The sequence below is a fragment of the Astyanax mexicanus genome, chromosome 17 (genome assembly GCF_023375975.1).
Source record: "Astyanax mexicanus isolate ESR-SI-001 chromosome 17, AstMex3_surface, whole genome shotgun sequence".
Classification (NCBI taxonomy): Eukaryota; Metazoa; Chordata; class Actinopteri; order Characiformes; family Acestrorhamphidae; genus Astyanax; species Astyanax mexicanus.
Window position 1 is genome coordinate 39,442,027 of NC_064424.1, and position 21,064 is coordinate 39,463,090.

Below are 21,064 nucleotides of genomic sequence, written 5' to 3' on the forward strand. Positions count from 1 at the left end.
AAGCAGATACATAAGTTTTGAGATTTGGGGGATTTCGGGCCCTCTCTGGTGAAAATGAGTAAGAATAATATAAGAGAGTTATTTTATATGGTTGTGAGTTTTGTCAGTTTAAATTAATGATCTACTAAGGTCTGAGTTTCCCCTTCTGAAGTCTCCACTGTTCCACCAGGCATTCTTGTTGCTGTGTATGTGACATAAGTACATAAAGACGTGTGGTGTGGCCAGAAGAACTCCCGTGAAAAGCTCAGAAATGCTTCTGCTTTTAGTTTAGAAACTAAATAATACAGACTGCCATTTTGAGAGTGTGGAAAGAAGACCAAGCCTATATTCACTCTTTCATAATGGACAGCACTCAAGGCAATGTAAAATCTTTAACAGGAGAACCCGTGTAACAGAGCACAGCCTTTAGGATAGAATAGAGAGCAGTAAAGAAAGAAAAACAAAAGACTGATGGGTTTAATCTGGAAACTGGTGATGATAAAGACTGAATAAAGGACAAAAGGATGGATTGAGCAAACTGAGGAAGACTGAAATGATGGACTGAAATTAGAGTGCTGACATAAATAACAGTGGACTAATAAGAGAGTAGGAGAGATGCCTTGTCAAGCTTACAGCAAATGTACGGTTACACATCAGGTGTTTACTGCTGATCAAAGCTTATGTTATGCTGCTTTTCAACCCTTTAATTGTGTGATAGAGGGTAGAGTCCAAGATTTACAGGAGATCTCAGAGGAAAAATAATAATAAAATAAAACAGACAATTAGTTTTAGCTAGATTTTATTCTACAACTAAAAGTTTATGGTAGAAAAATTACAGTTCTAATCACATTATATATAGTGCTATTAACATTTAACACACTCTTTGAAAAGTCTTTTTTGTGATGCTAATTAATTGTGTTACCAAGTTTGGCCCTGACTTCTAGTCATAATTCACACCTGAGGACGCTGCCTCTGTAATTGCCTTCTGTAATTGGAGTTGTGCGTTTTGTTAAACTGACCAATGGACACAAAAAAACCCTGTCAATCTTCATCAGCGAGGGGTGTGTGTAAGTAGTTTAGAGCTGCTGGAGTTTCAGTGGCAGTTGAGCTTAAGGGGATTTAATTGGTATAATCAAGAAAATCTAAAAAAAATAAAAAAATAAAAAATAAATAAAAAAATTCATTACACAATTATTGCTTTCTCGCTGCAGAAAACTATACAGAGAACTATAAGGCGCACCATATAATAAGGCACATTTTAAGCGACTATAATAAGGAGCAAGTGTGTCGCCATGTTTCGCTTCTAATGGGCAAGCTGGGGGAAGCACCCAAGTAAACAAAATTGTAATTCTTAAAAAAAAAATATATATTTTCTTTTAAAGTCAAATGAGCACTGGATATTAATCTACACAGATTCTTCTTCTGAAAACTGTTTATTTGGGTGAGTAAAGCACTTCCAATAATTTACAGTAAGCTTAGATTTCCAATATTTTCAACAGCAAGGTTAGCAGCTGAGCTAGCTGTGGTTAGCAGCAGTGCTAGCAATGGTTAGAAATGTTTGGCACTAGTTAATATTGCCTGACAACATTAGACTGAGGAACCTTGGAAGTTACGGTAAGCCAAGGCGCTATCAACTAGTGGTTCGTCCCACGTAGCTTGCTTTAACATGGTAAACACTCAGGCTACAGTCTGATATACTCACCTGTGAACAAAAGAGCGTGTTGTGGTTAGCGTCTAATGCTAATACTGCTTCAGCCTCGGTGGGGGAGAAAAATGTCACTGAAACTCCTGTATAACGCTGTACTTCAGCGGAGTGGCTTTACTGCTCCTTACAACCTGACTGGTAGAATTCATACAAAAGGTACACCGGATTATAAGGTGCACTTACGATTTTTGTGATAATTTAAGTCAAAGGATCTTAAGTGCGCCTTATAGTGTAAAAAATACAGTACCAGCATTGCATGATTGATGGACTGATGAACAGGAAGACAATAATGGCAATTGTTTAATGGAAATACATCAAGCCTGGCCACACATTTGAGGTGACATCACTCAGGACACAGCTGTATTCTTCCATCTTTTATCCGACCAGTTGGATCCAAACCGTCAATTTATATACATCCCAAAGCACTGACTGGAAATCGGTGTAACTCATTGTTCTGAGAAAGGGGCGGTGCTTTGATTAATTAAAAGGAGGAGCAGTCTTTCAAGTCCCACAGAACGCCACTTCAAAACCAGTTACAGTCTGTGGTTGTGAAAGGTGTGATATCACCACCTTCTGATAAAGCACTGCATCTGATCCGTGCACAGGTCTAGACAGGCTGAGCTGAAATTACCTGTGATCTGTCGAAGTGTATGATGGGAAGGTGCTGATGTGTGGTTTGGTTTGTTGTTGGTTTGATCAACACTGCGAGCACAGCGAGGGCTGCTGCAGTCTTTTAACTGCATGATTTAAACAAGTCTGCTCCTGTAATCTGAACACTGCTCACTACAGAAACCTCTCAATGCATGCAGATCCTATTACCAAACACTAACAAACAGGACTGCATCATGTTGCAATATAGATAGCAATATTTTACTTGAATTACTCAATGTTTAAAAATGTTGTGATTTTAAAAATGCAGTGTGTATCCAAGATAAGAGGATAATAAATAATACTGGGCATATACAGTACCAGTTTGGACATGTTCTCTTCAGTTTTTTTATGTTTTATTTATACATTGTAAATGAATATTGAAGAAGTCATTCAGACTATAAAGAAACACATAAGGAGTCATGTAGTAACTTAAAAGTGTTAAACAAACCAAAATACTCTGTGAAGATTTTAGGTGCTCTTATCTGAGGGACTGTTATATTGAATATTCTGGGGCTGGTAACTCTGATAACTTATCTTGTGCAACAGAGGACACTCTTGCTCTTCCTTTCCTGGGGTGGTCCTAATGAGAGCCAGTTTCATCATGACGTTTTTGATGGTCTTTTCGACTGTACTTGAGGATACTTTTAAAGTTCATGAAATTTTTGACTGGTACTGTATAATCTGCCTGTGGTAGATGTCAAAGCATCTGAATAAATCAAAGTATACATTTTCCTTTTGTTTTCAGCAGGAAAACATTTGCATCAGTTTAGGTAAATTTGCCTTAAGACAGTTACAAATAAAGGTCACACAAAGCTGAAAGGTGTGTCTATTTAAGGGAAATCCCTGTCGCTGAGGAATTTCAGAAATGGGAAAAATGTCTCTGTAAACACGCTGCATGTAGAAATCAGCACACACTATATCAGAGAAGATAACATCCCTTACCCACCTCTATACAAACAGACCTCTATCCCAGGAGACCCCTCCACCATCCAGAAACAGCAAGAACTACTAACTAAAATACTGCTTCAAGAAAACAGCAATGACACACCTACAACTCTATAACTCAATTCAGACACACAGTGGAAAAGACACGCCCATAAAGTGACAGTCCGGATAGTGCTAAAGAGACACCCAGGTACATCCATTCATCAGCCCAATTCCTATTGTGAGTCCTTCCTGCTCAGATTTAAAAAGGAATTTCACAGTAGACTAAGGCACTACAAATATAATCCCCATCTATGATGCTACCCAGTGATGCTGACTTCACATGTATCGGAGAAGGCTTGTGCTAGTTTTCATGCTCCTACTACTATTTTATTTGAGTGGGTTGAGTAACTGATTGGAACAAATTGGAAAAACATATAATAAAATTATAAATAAATGAAACAGAAAAAAAAGTCACCAACTGCATGAAAAAAAAGAAAAACTCCCAAATATCATCAATATATTTTGACACTAGAAAGATAGAAAAATTAAAATAACATATCGAGCACTGCACCGCTGGCATGTCTGGTAATACTATGGACCATTTTACCAGTATCATTCTTATTGTTTGACATACAGCACGACAATTAACTGTTGGATCACTTATACATGTATCAAGCAAGAATAGTTAAAAGTAAAAATGATTATTGTACAGAAATTAGAGGTACATTCACATTACAAGCCTCATTGATTAATTTTTTTCTTCAGATTGGATTACAGATTTGGCTTGACTGTTTACCTTGTTTTTGACCTGAATTAATGGCTGATGTTTGATAACAGATGGATGGCACTGTGCTGGTTAGATTAGTAGGTTCTAGGGTTTGATAACAGATGGATGGTGCTGTGCTGGTTAGATTAGTAGGTTCTGGGGTTTGATAACAGATGGATGGTGCTGTGCTGGTTAGATTAGTAGGTTCTGGGGTTTGATAACAGATGGATGGCGCTGTGCTGGTTAGATTAGTAGGTTCTGGGGCTTGATAACAGATGGATGGTGCTGTGCTGGTTAGATTAGTAGGTTCTGGGGTTTGATAACAGATGGATGGTGCTGTGCTGGTTAGATTAGTAGGTTCTGGGGTTTGATAACAGATGGATGGTGCTGTGCTGGTTAGATTAGTAGGTTCTAGGGTTTGATAACAGATGGATGGTGCTGTGCTGGTTAGATTAGTAGGTTCTGGGGTTTGATAACAGATGGATGGTGCTGTGCTGGTTAGATTAGTAGGTTCTAGGGTTTGATAACAGATGGATGGTGCTGTGCTGGTTAGATTAGTAGGTTCTGGGGTTTGATAACAGATGGATGGCGCGTGCTGGTTAGATTAGTAGGTTCTGGGGTTTGATAACAGATGGATGGTGCTGTGCTGGTTAGATAAGTAGGTTCTGGGGTTTGATAACAGAAGGATGGAGCTGTGCTGGTTAGATTAGTAGGTTCTGGGGTTTGATAACAGATGGATGGTGCTGTGCTAGTTAGATTAGTAGGTTCTGGGGTTTGATAACAGATGGATGGAGCTGTGCTGTTTAGATTAGTAGGTTCTGGGGTTTGATAACAGATGGATGGTGCTGTGCTGGTTAGATTAGTAGGTTCTGGGGTTTGATAACAGATGGATGGCGCTGTGCTGGTTAGATTAGTAGGTTCTGGGGTTTGATAACAGATGGATGGTGCTGTGCTGGTTAGATTAGTAGGTTCTGGGGTTTGATAACAGAAGGATGGAGCTGTGCTGGTTAGATTAGTAGGTTCTGGGGTTTGATAACAGATGGATGGTGCTGTGCTGTTTAGATTAGTAGGTTCTAGGTTTATAACCTCGGTTATAAAGTTTAGAACACAAGGACCAGGATACAGTGATGGTTAGTGGGGGCTGTACCTGTGGGGCACTGGCGCCCCAATTTATGTCTTTGTAAAACAAAAGCTTGAGAACTATGAAATATATTAGAAAATGAAAACACTAATTAATCCAGTACAGAGCAGATTGATGACGGGGCCACTAGTTCCATTGAGCAGTGTGAGGATGTTTGTGTGTGTGTCCTATGTAGAGCTCCAAAACAAATTCCTTTGAGCTTTTGAGCTCACCCTTTGAATCCTCTGAGCGTTTGACCTTGTTTAACGATTTGAGTCATTTTAAAGGCATCCAAACCTTCACGCAGTGACACACACACAAACACGTGTGCACACACACCCAGCTCTGTGTTTTGAACAATGGCAGTGATGCAGGAGAGAGGTGATTAGAGAGGGCGTTGCTGTGACAGTAATGGCTGCTGAAAGTGGTTCTTAAGAAGGCGCGCTGGATTCTAAACTGTGTAGAAGAACAGAGGTAGATGGAGCTTTGATGATCTCAGGAGGACACCGGGAGCGAGGCGATACAGCTCAGAGAAAGTCTGTAGGCGTGGACTAAACAAGTGGACGATGCCACAGTGTGTGAGATCACAGTTAATGTGTGGTGTAAATGCTATAAGCTTGCATAGAGCTGAGAGCTGTCAGTGACTCACCATTGTTGGTGTGTCTGATGCAGTCCTGGAAGACAGCGAGCCACTTCTTCTGCTCCTTCTCTGTCCTCACGTAAAAGTAGTGATGGCGAGCGTAGGGGTGCCACAGGATCAGCAGGAAGCTTGAGGCACACTTCAGGAACGGGGAGTTTCCTGCCTTGGCCTTTGTGTCTTAAATAAGAGAATAATCCATTACCTCTCAACACCTAAACAAACAATACTGTTCTATCACTTCACATTTAGTGCGGTTCCTAACCTGTTAACATGTCTTTGTTGGCAATACATTATCAATACATCGCTTCAAATACCAATATTTAATTGCTCTAATCTCCCTAACATTCACTCCCAGTTAGACTTACTAAACTTACTGCTTCATTACTCCACGTAGTGGAATCAATTAAATGATTAGGGTAAGCCTGCAGTGATGAATATTGGTTGTGAAGTTCTGTGAAACCGACACCAATAAATTCATAATTCCTTGTATTTGTTTATTGAGGAGTATTTTATCCTCCTCAGCAACACAAAAGACAAAGTATCATAGAAATTTGTCTTGTGACATATAGATTATCACAGAATCACAGTATTGTTACATCAATGTAATTGTAAACTACACATCAATATCATACTATCATAAGATGCCCTGTTCTTAAAACTATGTACAGGTTAGGCCCCTAGGGGACAGTACTTACGACAGTAATCAACACTGTTAAATGGTTAAGCAATTCATTGACACAATGTGAGACATTATTAAACATTACAAAATATTCATGAATCAGTCTGACTCATTTGCTGTTGTACTCGACTCAAAGTCAAAAATTGGGAAATTGGGAGTAGGAAATTACAATGGGGGTAGGAATTTGGGATGGGGCAGTGAGAATTTGAGATGAGGTGGAAAGCATGAAATTGGGGAGGGGGGGTAGAAAAATTGAGATTAGGAAGTTGCGATGGAGGGGGTTTGAAATTGTGATGGGAAATTAGGATTTGGGGGACGGATTGGGAAACTGGGATTAGGAAATTGGGATTAGGAAATTGGGATGGAGGAGTTGGGAAATTTAAATAGGGTGGGAAGATGGGATTGGGGGGGTGGGAAAATGGGATTTGAGAGGGATGGTAAAATAGGATTGGGGGTTGGGAATATGGGATTTGGGGGGATGGGAAAATGGGATTTGGGGTGCTAGTAAAATGGGACTGGGATATTGGGATTTTGGGTGGGATTGGGAAATTAGAATTAAAAAGTTGGGATGGACGGGGTTGGAAATTGGGATTGGAGAGACACAACGAAAATGGGGTCAGGAAGTTGGGATGGGGTTTGGGAATTTGGAATGGGGTTGGGAAATTGGGATTGAGGGAGTGAGAAATTGGGATTGGTCAGATGGCATGTGGGTTGGAAAGTTGGGATGGGGAGGGAAGTTGCAAAATATTTATTTAATTGTTTGTCCTAGATTTAGCATATGGATCATTAGATCATAACATGGACTCATAAAACCCAATGGTAACAGCTCTATGCCAAATGTGCAGCATGTAAAGTCAAAAAGTAGCAGCGGTGGTTTACACACACTATTTTAACACCCCAGCAAAAAACAGATAAAAATTAATAGGTTAATGAGCTAATGCATATTACTGACCACTGCACAACTGTTCCTGTAGCATTTCTCCCTCTGCTCAAAAAAAATCTCTGGTGACCTCTCTGATAAAGTCTGGATCACTCTCACTGGATGTTGGTACCCTTTTAAACAATTCTGACTAAACTCTAGAGACTGAATTGCTGAATTCCCAGAAGATCAGAAGAAATACTCAAACCAGCTCCTCAGAAACATATAATAAACATGCCATGCTAAAAGCACAGGGATCATGAAAAAGAAACCAAGCTATATATTTGGGTGCAATTTGGAGGCATGTACATAAACAGGCATGTCTTTATCTCTGTTGCAATAGAATGCATTTTTCTCATCTTGACAACCAAATTCCTCACCAGACAGGCAGCTGTTGAGCAGTTCCAGGTACTCATCCATGGAGGTCAGGGCCTTATATCCGGCACAGTTAATCACTCCTTTGGGATGGAGGCCTCTGTCATGGGCCTGGAGAAGAGGACAACAGGGTTAACATTCATACAGCCAGTGTTAGCCAACTATGAGGTTTCTCCAGAAAATGAGCGGTTGTGATAGGTGCCTTCTAATTTAGCTTTAACAGAGACATCAGTCAAAAGATTTGAGGCCTGTTATCTCACTAGCCCATCACTAAAACCCTCTCTCACTAGTGTTTCCCCCCCTACGCATTTATGACAAATAACGCAAACTTAACAGACACTTAACAGACTCTCACACATTGATTCTATAAGAAATAGAAATAAGAATAAGAATAAAAAATAGTCTAGGTCTTATATAGTGCAAACAATAAGTGCAAACCACAACCAGTCATATTAAGACTACGGTTTGTGTTTTTTTCTCCTAAATCTCTTGTAATTTAACTATTCATAACCATAACCAGTCATATTAAGACTATGCTTGAAGTGCAAACAGAGACAGAACACCTTTTTAAATACAGTACAGAGCTAAGAGATTAGTACAACTACCTATGAAAGTCACGTGTAGGATTTATTTACAGTATTTATATATGGTTTGTGTCTTGTTGGTCACTCTGTTACCGTTTATTGTTTCCACAGGAGCCAAAATGCAGCCAGACATACAACTTAAAAGTAGCAGAAGCATCTTCTATGCAAATGCCCGAATTTTCCTCTTCTGCTGAGAGCTGCTCTCACTGCTCAGCCACCACACTCACTGCTATCACAACTGGGTTGCCAGATCCCGCTTAAAAAGTCCACACTAAACTGTTTTTTCCCAGCGAGACAGGTTTAAGCCTGACGAGAAATATTGTCACGTTTTAATCTTGCGAGATCTCGTGCCACGACACCCCTACTTAATGGATTTGAATCAGATTTCCGTACAACATACGTACAAAATTTTGTTTTTGTTGTTTACACTGCCATTCAGATAACATATTTAAGATAGGTCACATATGATAAATAACATCAGTTTCAGGTAAAGTGACCCAGATCAGATATTTTACGTCACACGTGACCCAGGTGCGTTATTTGTGTGGGAGTATAAATGGCAAAAAACACCACTTCTGACATCATCATTATCACTTCTGTTTAGGGTCACTTTAATATGTGGTATTGAAATTTGATATGAATGTGGTTTGCAGCAATGCCTCTCTCTCTGAATGGTTAGATTGGAATTCAAGTGGCTTTTACATCAAGGAGAAGAAAAAATGACCATGAAGACAAGGGGAAATAAATGTGAGGAAAAAAGAAAAAATGGACAGCAGCAGTGAGTGAGTACTTCAGTGATGGAAAAAAAGATAACTGAGCTCTTAAATATTTTGGATTTGATGTCTCTGTTCCAATCACATAAATAAGACGCATCACAACTGTGTTCCTATTGTAATGTCCAATTAACGTGCACTTTTTTCCTGTGAGGCTGGAGCAAAGTCTCTGTGATGCAGCTGTAGCCTGAACTCCTTCTTAGCTCCTGTAAATCTGGTAAGGATAAAACCTAAACTTGTCAACCTTTGTTGTTTGGTTGTGTGCGTTCAGACATTTATTAAATGATTATGTGAAGAGAAAAAAATAAAGTGGATTTGCTTGGAAAATTGGCTTTGGGTCAGTTTTACCTGCTATGTGAATATAGCGTTTTGCCCACTGTGTCAAAACGGCATTAAAAGCCACGTTTGTAGAAATAGTTTCAGCCCCTAAAGCCACTTCTGTGCATTTCAATCATCCAATTATATGTAGGGTGTGTTTATATGACGGGACAAAAGCAAACACTCTCAGCTATCCTCACCAGTCTGTTCTCATAGTAGCTGATGTTGTAGGAGTCGGCCACGTAGATGAAGCGGTTCCTCCATTTCTTATTCTCCTCCAGGTACTGGAACAGATCTCCAGAGAATATGGACTTGTCCTGCAGCGGATCCTGTAGAAAACAAACATCCATACATGTCTTTCATTAAATCACATCACACAGCTCTCAGAAATCTAAAACAAGAATGACCTCTTAAGCGTGCAAAAGTTGTAGGCACACACAAAACCAAAATCACAATAGAAATTCTCCTTATCTGAGCACAACAAACCTTTTCTTCTCATTAAGACTAAGCGTTTAACAACTGGTATTTAGATGCAAATAAAAAAAAGAATCATACTAAGATTTACTAAAGTAAATTATGTATACATTAATAGTGTTAGTTGCTTAAAAACTGTGTGTTAATCACGACAATATTCTAAATAAATCAAAATTTAAATCAAGATTAAATAAATTTGTGAGCAGATCCCCATTATTTAAACAACCATGTGGAAAAACCCATCCTGTAGTCATAGAAAAGATGTTCATCTGTTTCAATCAATCAACCTTAATATAAACTCAATGAGTACATTGAAGGTGGCCCTTATTTACAGCAGTAAGTAGCCGAGCCAATACACAGGACAGGGGTTATCAAAGAAAAATAATAATCAAATAAAAACACGGAACATTTTAATAAGACATAAGATATTTTAAATTAAGATATAAAACAAATAAGATAAAAAATGAGAATTCAGTAGGAATTATAAAATCATAGGTAAGAAAATAATTAGGTAATAAATTATAAGAATGCAACTACATATGAATAAATAAAACTAAAAGCATAAAGGATTTAAAAATAATAGCTAAATAGCTTTAAAAAAAATAATAAAAAATAAACAAATAAAAGAACCTATAAAAAGAAGGTTAACAGACAGTTAAAGCAAACCAAATTTTCAAAAGAAACTAAAAATGAAGACCACAAACATACCAAAAATCATAAAAATAAATAAATTAGTGGAAGTGGCAGGCTGTCTAAAGGTGGTTAGAGACTAGTTAGAGCTCTGCTCACTGGTGTCACAAAATCATTTGAGCGTTTCCTGTATTTTCAGAAGGGTCAAATTATTGGCAACATCAAGGAGAAAAAAACTCAAATGTTTGGTGAAATCAGATAGTAGAGAAAACACAAAAACTCAGGGATATGTTTAATAGTGAAAGTAAGAACATTCCCACAGGGCAGCTGTGTAGCCTTAACAAAACCACTTATTATTGAGACTAACTGGCAAAAACAATTTTAATTTGCTAGGAAGTGTAAAGATTGGACTCTGGAGCAATGAAAAAGTTCATGTGGTTTAATCAGCCCAGATTTAACCTATTCCAGAGTGATGGAGCATCAGGGTAAGAAGAGAGGTGGCGGAAATGATGATCGCACAAGCCTGTGGGGTGGAGCTACGATCTGGGGTTGATGCTGCAGTTGGTCTGCAGGTTTAGGTTCAGCAACAGTATGTGCTGAAAGAATGAGGTCAGCTGACTACCTGAATATACTGAATATAGAACAGGCTATTCCATCAATGGATTATATATTTCTGCCCTGATGACACGGCCATATTTCAAGTTGACAATATCAGGATTCATGGGGCTGGAATAGGTGAAAGAGTGATTCAGGGAGCATGAGATCATCATTTTCACACATGGATTGAGAGAGTTCACCACAGAGTCCAGATCTTAACCTCATTGAGAATCTTTAGGATGTGCTGGAGAAGACTTTTTGTGCAGTGCTCCAAATCTCAATCATCAAAACTAAATCTTGGGGAAAATAATGCAACAGTGGACAGAAATTAATCTTGTGATATTGCAGAAGCTTGTGGAAACAATGCCACAGAGAATACATGTCCTAATCAAAGCTAAAGGCGATTCAACTAAATATTAGAGTGTGTCCTTTTTTGGGGCAGGCAGTGTAATATATCAGTTCTGGAATTCTGGAGACCAGTGAAGCAGTAAGCATGACGCTGTTCAGTGCAGGACTGGATAAATAAGGTTACGCAGGGGCTGCTGCAGCCTGTAATAATGTGTGGGCACAGGGCCTGGCAGACAAACGGTATGTAACTTGTGTTTATGTCTGCTGCACAGACCATAACTTTGGTGAAGGATACACAACGCTGGCATTCTGAGCAGATCGGGGATAAAACTAAATGTTACTTGTCTGAATAAAGAGGGAACTGCTGTGCTGCATTTACAAGTGTGTATATAATTCCTAAATGCTGATGTCTAATGTAACAACCTGCCCTCCTTCAAAATACTATCTAAAGTCCACTTTCTGTCCCAAAATCTGTACTTGAATATCGTCTAGATCCACACTAATCTTCATACATTAAATTATTATTTTTTTAAATCGTTATTTGTTTTATTTTCACTCTTTTCTTCTTCCTTTTTAGTTTTTCCTTAATATCCTCCTTACCAATGCCTTACAACTTCGAATACTGTTAACATAAACAAAATTATATAAATATATATATTATATATATATATATATATATATATATATATATATATATATATATATATATATATATATATATATAAACAGTAGTTAAAAATATATAAACAACATAGGGGGTATTCACAATTATTAGCCAGATTTCTTTGTTTAAACCCAAAATGCACATCATAAATTCAACTTGTAAAGGTTCATATACTACTTTTTTTCCATATTCACATACATATCTTTAATGTATTGAGCATTAATAAAATGAAATAAAAATAATATAAAAAAGCACATGATCTCATTTGAAGTAGAGTGTTTATTAGGCCATGTCCCCACAGGCCCATAACTAAATTTCTTCCAGAAGGTAATAATATAATCCTACAAATAATATAATCCTAATCCCTAGCTCCACAGGAGGAGGTTATACAAGTGCAGAGAAGGGGGAGCAGAAAAACTAAAGGGTGGTGTTTATTTTGAGAATCTTACAAATTATATTATGGCTTTACTTCAAAACAATTCACTATGTGAGGCTGTAGTTTTACCACACAGCATGCTCTTGATTTATTACCTATATAAAAAATGGCAAATAATCTTAATGAATAATTGACTTTATTAATAGTTTAACACCAGTAAATAGTTTAGATACTGTTACTAAGTCAATTTAGTTATTTTTACTTTGATTATAATTATCTGCATTTGCTCTTATGCAATATAATGTTTCTACATGCAAAACACGTATTATTGATTATTGCAGAGATAAACCATTTCAAAGAATATTATTTGTTTATCTGCCTAAAAAAATCACTGTAGCGTATAAGAGTGGCACTAGGGACAGGCAATTCAAAAAATATATATTCTTCAAATATGTGAGCGATTCCCAATAATTTAGATTATTTTAGTTTTTATTTTAGTAATAACTTTTTTACTGTAGTAAAAAGTTGTATTTTGTCACATTTTGAAAATCTTATTAAAACATGATTTCACTTTAAAACAATTCACCATGTGAGGCAGTAATTTTACCACAGTAATTTTCTCTTGATTTATAACTTATATTGTTATTACTCATTTTTGTTTTTTGTTCATTTTAAAAATGCAATAAACAGCAGCGTTTGAGTTCTTGAATATGCAAATATTGTTTATTTAACAATAAATAATCTCGATTAATCTCTGATTAATAGCCACAGTAATTTGATGAATCTACCAGCGCTATTTGACATGTCACTCATTTGTAAGGTAAATCTTACCCATGATGATGCTAAATCGCTACCGGAGGCTTCGTTTGCTCATTACATGCTTTAAAATTCCTCAAAATCAATTTCTGCTCAAATGTTTTAACCCAAAGATGCTTGAACTACACAGAGTTCACTGTGCTGAGATGTGGATGGAGGTCAGAGCACAGACCAGTACTAATGCTCAGTTTAAGATCAGGCCTGTCCAGGAGAAACTGCTTTACCCCTGAGGCCACTGGCGTCTGGGGGCTTTTTAGGCTTCAAATATGTGCAACAAATCAGAATGTTTTATGGTGTGTGTGTGTGTGTGTGTGTACACAGTACTGGGCCAGTGGTTACAGTTACTTAATTCATGTGTGAAATCGGCCCCACTTTCCCTCTATTGGCCGGGTGAAGATAAGCGTGACAACAGAACCGTATGGCTCTGCTGCTGTAGAGCTGCTCTTGGGCTTCAGTATGCAACAGAACAGAAGAATGGGAACTGCTTCAATCCAGATATAAATAATTATTTATTGGATTAATTATTTATAATACATTTACATATGATTGGGATGTGTAATCAGATATTAAAGGAACATGTTCAGTATAAGCACTAGCATCTCTTGTCAGCAGAGATTTAAACCTGCTCAGTGCCATTTCCATACCATAGGTTGACAGATATAGAACACAATAGCAGGCAAACTGTATACTGCAGCTATAGAGGCAATCAAGCAGAAACAACAAGCCTTGGTATCCATCTAAAAATCTCTATAAGCAGAGACAGAGTAAAATGTGAGTAAATACCGGCACTGAGTTCAACAAATGGAGACAGCTTAGATCCAAAAAGAAACTAGAAGATGGAGGTCGAGCTGGCTAATTTTCTTTTTTTAACAAGTAGGCATTTAGTTTCAGCTACGGTATTGATGGGCATTTTAATTAAATTTCAACATTTGAGTGCTTTAATATTATTAATGCTTCAAAACTCAGTGCCATCATGCTACAACATGCTAAAGTGAACTGCTATCAGTCACAATGAAGGAGCAGACGGGCCATGGCTAAAATATAAGACAGAGAAACCAAAAAATTACTTATACACTACACTGCAACTCCAGAGTGTCTATTTTCATAGCAGTAGCCTTTATTTGGGACAATGGACCAAAGGTACATCAAGCCAACAGAGTTTGTTTATAATGTGCAAACAATAAAAACACTGCAGAAGTATCCATTAACTGATCAGATAGTATGCAGAGTTTGATTTTTCATCACCTGCAATGTGTCCTCAATCTGGCAACCTGGTTTGTGTTGTTTCACAAACTTGTTCTCATTTAGTACTGACTGATCCTTTAAGTGTTTAATGGTCACTTATAATTGTACAGTTAATTCAATTCTTATCTCCAGCCAAAAAAAAAGTCAGAGTGCACATCAGCCTTGCTACAGCCTTGCTCAAGGGCTTAACAGAAGCAGAAACAGTAGGCCTGGGTATTGAACCCACCCCCTGTAATCAATAACCCAGCTCTCTAACCACTGAGCCATCACAGTACAGGCTATTAAGATTTGCATGAGTTTGTGGGAACTGTAGTGGTTTTGGAATATCGCTTTAACTTTAGTCTAGTTTGTCCTCCCTGCCCCCATGACTCATGGTTGAAACAAACACTTCTCTTTTACAAAAAATTGGTTATAATGGAACCAATAGTTCTAATATGACATCGCTCAAAGAACCCATTGTTAAACCTTTGTTTTATGAATTTATTTATAAATTATAAAGTCTGTTGCTAGGATACAAGACAACACAGTGGACTGATGGTTAAAAATGCTTATCTAAAGCAGGGGTGGGCAGCCACTGCTCTAACATATCTACTATACATGGTAATTAACAGATGAGATGCTTATTAGGGCTTGAGTACAAAACTGTGATGGAAGCACTCCCTCCAGGGTCGGCACTGCCTGATCTCAGCCAATCACACTGGGAGAACAGATTTACATGAGCTTAAACACATTATAATGCCAAAATAATCCATAGAGTTTAACATGAATTTAACAGTTTTAAACTCTTCTAGAAAGGATTTCCACAAGGTTTAGTGGTGTGTTTATGGGAATTTTTGATGATTCTTCCAGAAGCGCATTTGTGAGGTTAGACACTAATGAGGATGAGAAGACCTGGGTCACAGTCCTCGCTCTAATTCAACCCAGAGGTGTTTTATCAGGTTGAGGTCAGTCAAGTTCTTCCACACCAAACTGTCCCAAATCTATGTGTCCGCTAAAGAAATAAGAATTCCTTTTACTGAAACTAAAGGGCTGAGCCAAATGCCTAAAAGACAACCCCAAACCATAATCCCCCCTCCACCAAACTTTACACCTGGCACAATGCAGTCAGGCAAGTATTGTTTTCTTGACCATTGCCAACCTGAATTCAATTATTTAGATGGGAGAGTGAATATTTTTGTCAATAAAGTGAGTATAAAAAGTAAGGCAGTTTGAGTTTAATATGAAAATATAAACCTTTGTTTATTTATTTTATAAACAGTTTATACAAAGATAAAGATATGGAACTGTTAGGAACAAGGGGCATTACCTTTCGGTGTAAAAGCTGGGACTGCGGGTTCCCTCCTCCCTCGATTTCAAAGCGTACACTGTTAAAGAGAGCCACTGCATACTGCTGCTCATAGATCTTCCCAAACTCGGCCATCACCTGCCTGGTACGAGCTGAAACACAAACACAAAAAAAAACACACACTGGATAAGAGGGGGAAAAAAAGAGCCACATCAAGGCCTCCAAATCATTGACTACAATTTATATCAGTTGTTAATCTTTTTATTTACATAAAGCTGTTCTTGTTACAGTTTATTTTTTGCATTTTTTTGTTTTAAGAGATGTACAAGATAATTGGAATACATCAGGGAGGAGAAGGTTAAAAAAAAAAGATACAGACATAAAAGGGACCTGTAACAACAACAACCCACCATCTGGTAGAACACCAATACTGTCCACATGAGATAAACATCATGTAAAGAGTTGCAGGGCATCTCTCAATACAATATCACAATAACGATGATATCACGATACTTAATATAATACAAAACTATTATCTACAATACTTCACAGCATCTGTGTTACTGAAGAGGATAAAATACTCCTAAATAAGCCAATAGATCAGTGTTTAGTTTAGTATCAGTGTTCTTTAGCACAAAATTTTTTGGTTTTCCTAATGCTAAAAAATGAGCAACATGTATTTAATGGCTGTTCTGGGAAGGTCTCTGACTTTTGCATGGCCCTGGAGGTCTGTAATAAATGCTATTGGTAAGCACTTTTAAGGTTTCAGATTCTCAGGTTTCACAGAGAGAAATTAAAGTTAATAGTATTTGGGTATCGTATTGTTAAGGTGGTCATCATTCGTAAGACATTCATCTCTTTCTGTAACAAAATGTGCACAAAACTGCTTCCTCAAAACTGCTTTCACACACTTGGCACCAAACATCTTAATGTAATCTGATTCTAGCTGGATCTGCAGATGTGGAGTGTGACAGAAAGAGGACGGTCTACTGATAGCCATAGAGGCACTATTTGTGTGTCTGTTTTGGTGCAGGCTGCAGGCATATCTAGCAGGTTGGCAAATGGCAAAACTTACCTTTAAGTTAAACCAACCATAATATATCTGTGATAAAGTTCTGAACTAATGTGCGCAGACACAGTGTTGAGAGAGCAACAGAGAGGAGAGTCAGGAAAAGTACTGCTAGGCAAAGAAGGCCTGAAGGTTGGTCAGCTGTTTGGGAATGTGATAAACTGCTAAATTTGCATACTTTGAAAGTGCAATTGTATAACTGTTAAAAGTAAATAGATAGGGTATAATAGTCAGCTGTGTTGATATCGCACATTATCAATTTAGTGCACTTCACAGTTACCTGCAGGACCAACCCTGAAGCTTCTCTTTCATTAAAGCCTGTTTGTTTGGAGCTGGCTCACAGCCAAAGCAGTGCTGAGCTGAAAGCTTCTGGTTCGCTAAAAGTGGATCAGTCAGCTGGGCTGCTGATGGTACGTGTGTGTGTGTGTGTGTGAGAGAGTGTGTGTGTGTGTGTGCGTCAGAGTCTCCAAGAGCAGGAAGGAATAGGCTGTTAGCAGAGGAAGAGAAGGAAGGCCATGTCTGTGAGAGTGTTGACTGCTCAAGTTGCATTCCCCATTGAGAGAGAGAGAGAGAGAGAGAGAGCGAGAGAGAGAGCGAGAGAGAGAGAGAACACACATCTCTAAACAGTTTATTGTGATGTATTTTAAGCAGCTGGGCAACAGAATACATCACACAATGCTTACAGATAAATAAATAAATTGTAATTCATTGCACTGTTATACAGCCACAAATCAGAAGGAAATGCAAATAAACACATTGTTTTATACATTTAATGTTGGGCTGCAGCGATTAGTCTATATAATCAACAATGTCGATTATAAAAAAAAATAATAATAAATAATATTTGTTTTTTGTTTTTTTGCCGAGCAGCCAGCACGCTTGGAGGATAGCACAGCAACTCGGTTCCGGTACATCAGCTCACAGACGCCCTGTGCTGCGGACATCACCCTAGGATGGGGAGAGAGCACCATCTACCCACCCGGAGGGAGCGGAGCGAAATTTGCTCCCTCTGAGCACTGGCAAAGCTGCATGAGCAGGAGCTCGAACCTGCAACCTCCCGCTCATAGTGGCAGCACCTTAGACCGCTGGACCACTCGGCTCCGCCCACTTCTCTATTACAATACAGTTACTATATTCACTAATACCACTTACAACTTTACTACTGTACACAACACAAGCCTTATGTTCACCATGTCCAGAAGCTCCACCCACTTATCTACTACAATACAGAGTTACTATATTCACTAATACCATTTACACAACACACGCCTTCACCATGTCCAGAAACTCAGAGGAATCTAGGATAATGGACCATCACACAGTAAAAACACTGTGTATTATGGTCAGACTTCCAGATCTTTTTGGATGAAATGGGCACTTATTTGAAAAGAATGAAAGGGACCATCCTGACTTTTATCAGCAACAAGTCCAAAAGCCTGGTTCTTTCATGGTATGTTAAAGTGTCAGTACACTGCTGTGATGCAGCATTAATGCAGAAGAGTACATTGATAATTTAGAGCAACATATGCTATCTTCAAAACCAAAACTGTAAATGTGAAATGAACACAGCTTACAACTTGTTTGCAATTTTTTTGGGAGGATTTTTTTTTACAGGTGTGATGTGTGGATGTATGTTAATAAATGAAACAATTTTGAACAGATAAAACATGAAATATCTTGGGTTTATACTGTGTGAAATAAAATAAAAGTTAGAGTAAATTTAATAAAACACTGTGCCTTTTCCGCACTCTTCCAAAGTTTTATTCCAATGATTTAGGGTTGTATAAGTCAATAGAATTCTCTATGAATAGTGATTTGGCTATATAAAACATATATATAGCTTGTCTTCAGATCTTTAGGACAACAGCAGCTTTAGCTGAAGACAGCGTAAAGTTTGCTTTCTGTATTTGCTCACAGAGATAATGTATTCACTGACAGTATGGTAGTGAAGGATTAACAATGTGGGAAAGCAAATATCAGTGGCTGGTTATTAATCCAGGGACTGCAAACAGGTGATATGTACATAAGGACAACCTAAAACTTGATCCTGAGAGAACATTAATGCAACTACGGGCTGAGTCCCCACACCCAGCTTAAGCCTAAGCCTAAGCAAAAAAGAAGTGAAGCTTCTGTAGCTTGATCCATGCAGAAGTCCAAACCATGGTTCATATTTTTCTGGTCTGATTAGTTTTGGTTTCACTCTAAAGAAACTTTTTACGTCCTGTCATCATCACCAATGTGGGGTGTAAAACTCCATACTTCACAGTGAGCACAGTGAGGTTTGTTGAACATTAAGTCTCTGAAATTGGAGTGCAGTACATTTAGATACATTTCCAGGTGTTGTGCCCAATTCTGCCTCTCAAATTCCACCCAGATATTTGTGTAAGCGAAATCTGTTACAGCCATACTGCGGCATGATGCACATGCATGTAAATGGGAGACGTATTTTGGCACAATGCCGCTTCTTTTTCCTTTTTTTGTTTATTTATTATGTAACTGCTCATAATGTCTGAACTATCTAGAAAAGTGCACCAAAGCAGCAAAATGTGGTTGAAACAAATTTGTGCTAAAGCAGGTAAAAAACAATAAAATACTCTGGAACAAAATAAAAGACTCCCCAGTTTCCAAATCAGTTTTTCTGATTTAGCTATTTATAGGTATATGTTTGATTAAAATAAACATTGTTGTTTTATTCTATAAACTACAGACAACATTTCTCCCAAATTCCAAACAAAAAATAGTCATTTAGAGCATTTAATTGCAGAAAAAGAGAAATGGCTGAAATAACAAAAGAAATGCAGAGCTTTCAGATCTCAAATAATGCAAAGAAAACAAGTTCATATTCATAAAGTTTTAAGAGTTTAGAAATCAATATCTGGTGGAATATCCCTTGTTTTTTTATAACAGTTTTCATGCCTCTTGGCATGTTCTCCTCCACCAGTCTTACACACTGCTTTTGAATAACTTTATGCCTTTACTCCTGGTGCAAATAAATTAAGCAGTTCAGCTTGGTTTGATGGCTTGTGATCATCCATCTTTCTCTTGATTATATTTTCAATTTGGTAAAATCAAAGAAACTCATAATTTTTAAGTGGTGTCTTATTTTTTTCCAGCTGTATGCTGGAAACAGTGTCTCCAGAACTAAGGTTAAAAACAGAGCTAGCGTCACTTATTAGCCTCACTTGTACATTCTTCTGAAGAAGGCATTGCTTTGATGCTCTACTTTATTTAATTTAATTGTATAGTGATAAACTTGTGCGATAAAAATATATCAACTATATGATTAAATAAGTATATCAAAGAAATCACCAGTGCTTAAAGGACACTGACCCAACTGTACATTTAATTACAAACTGTAAAATAAAAACCTGATTAATTGGATGATGTAAAGCAAAAATATAATAAAAATCACTGTATTCTGCATGAGAGAGCATTTAAATAACAGTTTTTAAGAATCTGCCACAGCTGATGCATTTTGTCTTCATGTCAAAATATGGCAATAAATGTATTTAAATATCATGACAAAACATTTTACCATATTACTAGCTATGTCAGTGCATGATTAAGTATACCACGGATGATGGCACTCATACCACCCATATCAATGTTCAAATACAAAATATAAACTTCCAAAAACACAGAAATCACATGAGAAAACTGTTAAAGTAAACATCAAACACACACACTGGCTCAAGGACACTAGTGACGGGTTCACTGCAGTCCACAGTGACCTAAAGGCATGAACGGCAGTATCAGATCAGAAGCTTTAGCCTAAACTATCAAAAGTCTGTCTGTACGTGGCCTTGGGTGTGCTGTGTGTGTGTGCGGTGTGCGTGTGTTGTGAATAGCTGTGTAAAGGAAGTCACTGACAGGAGCAGCACAGTGATTTCCTGTGAGTCACATGAACAGAGATGGTGAGCTGTATATGGACACTACTTTAGGACACCATGTCTTAGAGGGAATCTGGTTTGTACGGGGTGAAAAATGCTCAGGTGCAGCTTTACAGGCCTCAAACAGTCTAACATTCAACAGTTTAATTTTTTCTTACTGTTTTCCATTTAGTTTAGTAAAAAATAAATAAATTCCATTTGTTTAGTTTTTTTTCCCTCTTTCTGCCCCTAACA

General features: G+C 37.8%; 1 protein-coding gene across 1 annotated transcript in view; it reads right to left on the bottom strand.

The window, feature by feature from the left end:
- The window catches only part of niban2a (niban apoptosis regulator 2a), a 63,249-nt gene that overhangs the window by 34,782 nt on the left and 7,403 nt on the right, over nucleotides 1-21,064 (bottom strand). Inside the window, exons 2-5 of the mRNA XM_007230829.4 lie at nucleotides 15,893-16,023; nucleotides 9,637-9,765; nucleotides 7,767-7,872; nucleotides 5,798-5,965 (exon numbers count right to left, since the gene is read on the bottom strand). Coding sequence (XP_007230891.3) covers nucleotides 5,798-5,965; nucleotides 7,767-7,872; nucleotides 9,637-9,765; nucleotides 15,893-16,023 — 534 coding nt within the window. The remainder of the gene's footprint in view (nucleotides 1-5,797; nucleotides 5,966-7,766; nucleotides 7,873-9,636; nucleotides 9,766-15,892; nucleotides 16,024-21,064) is intronic.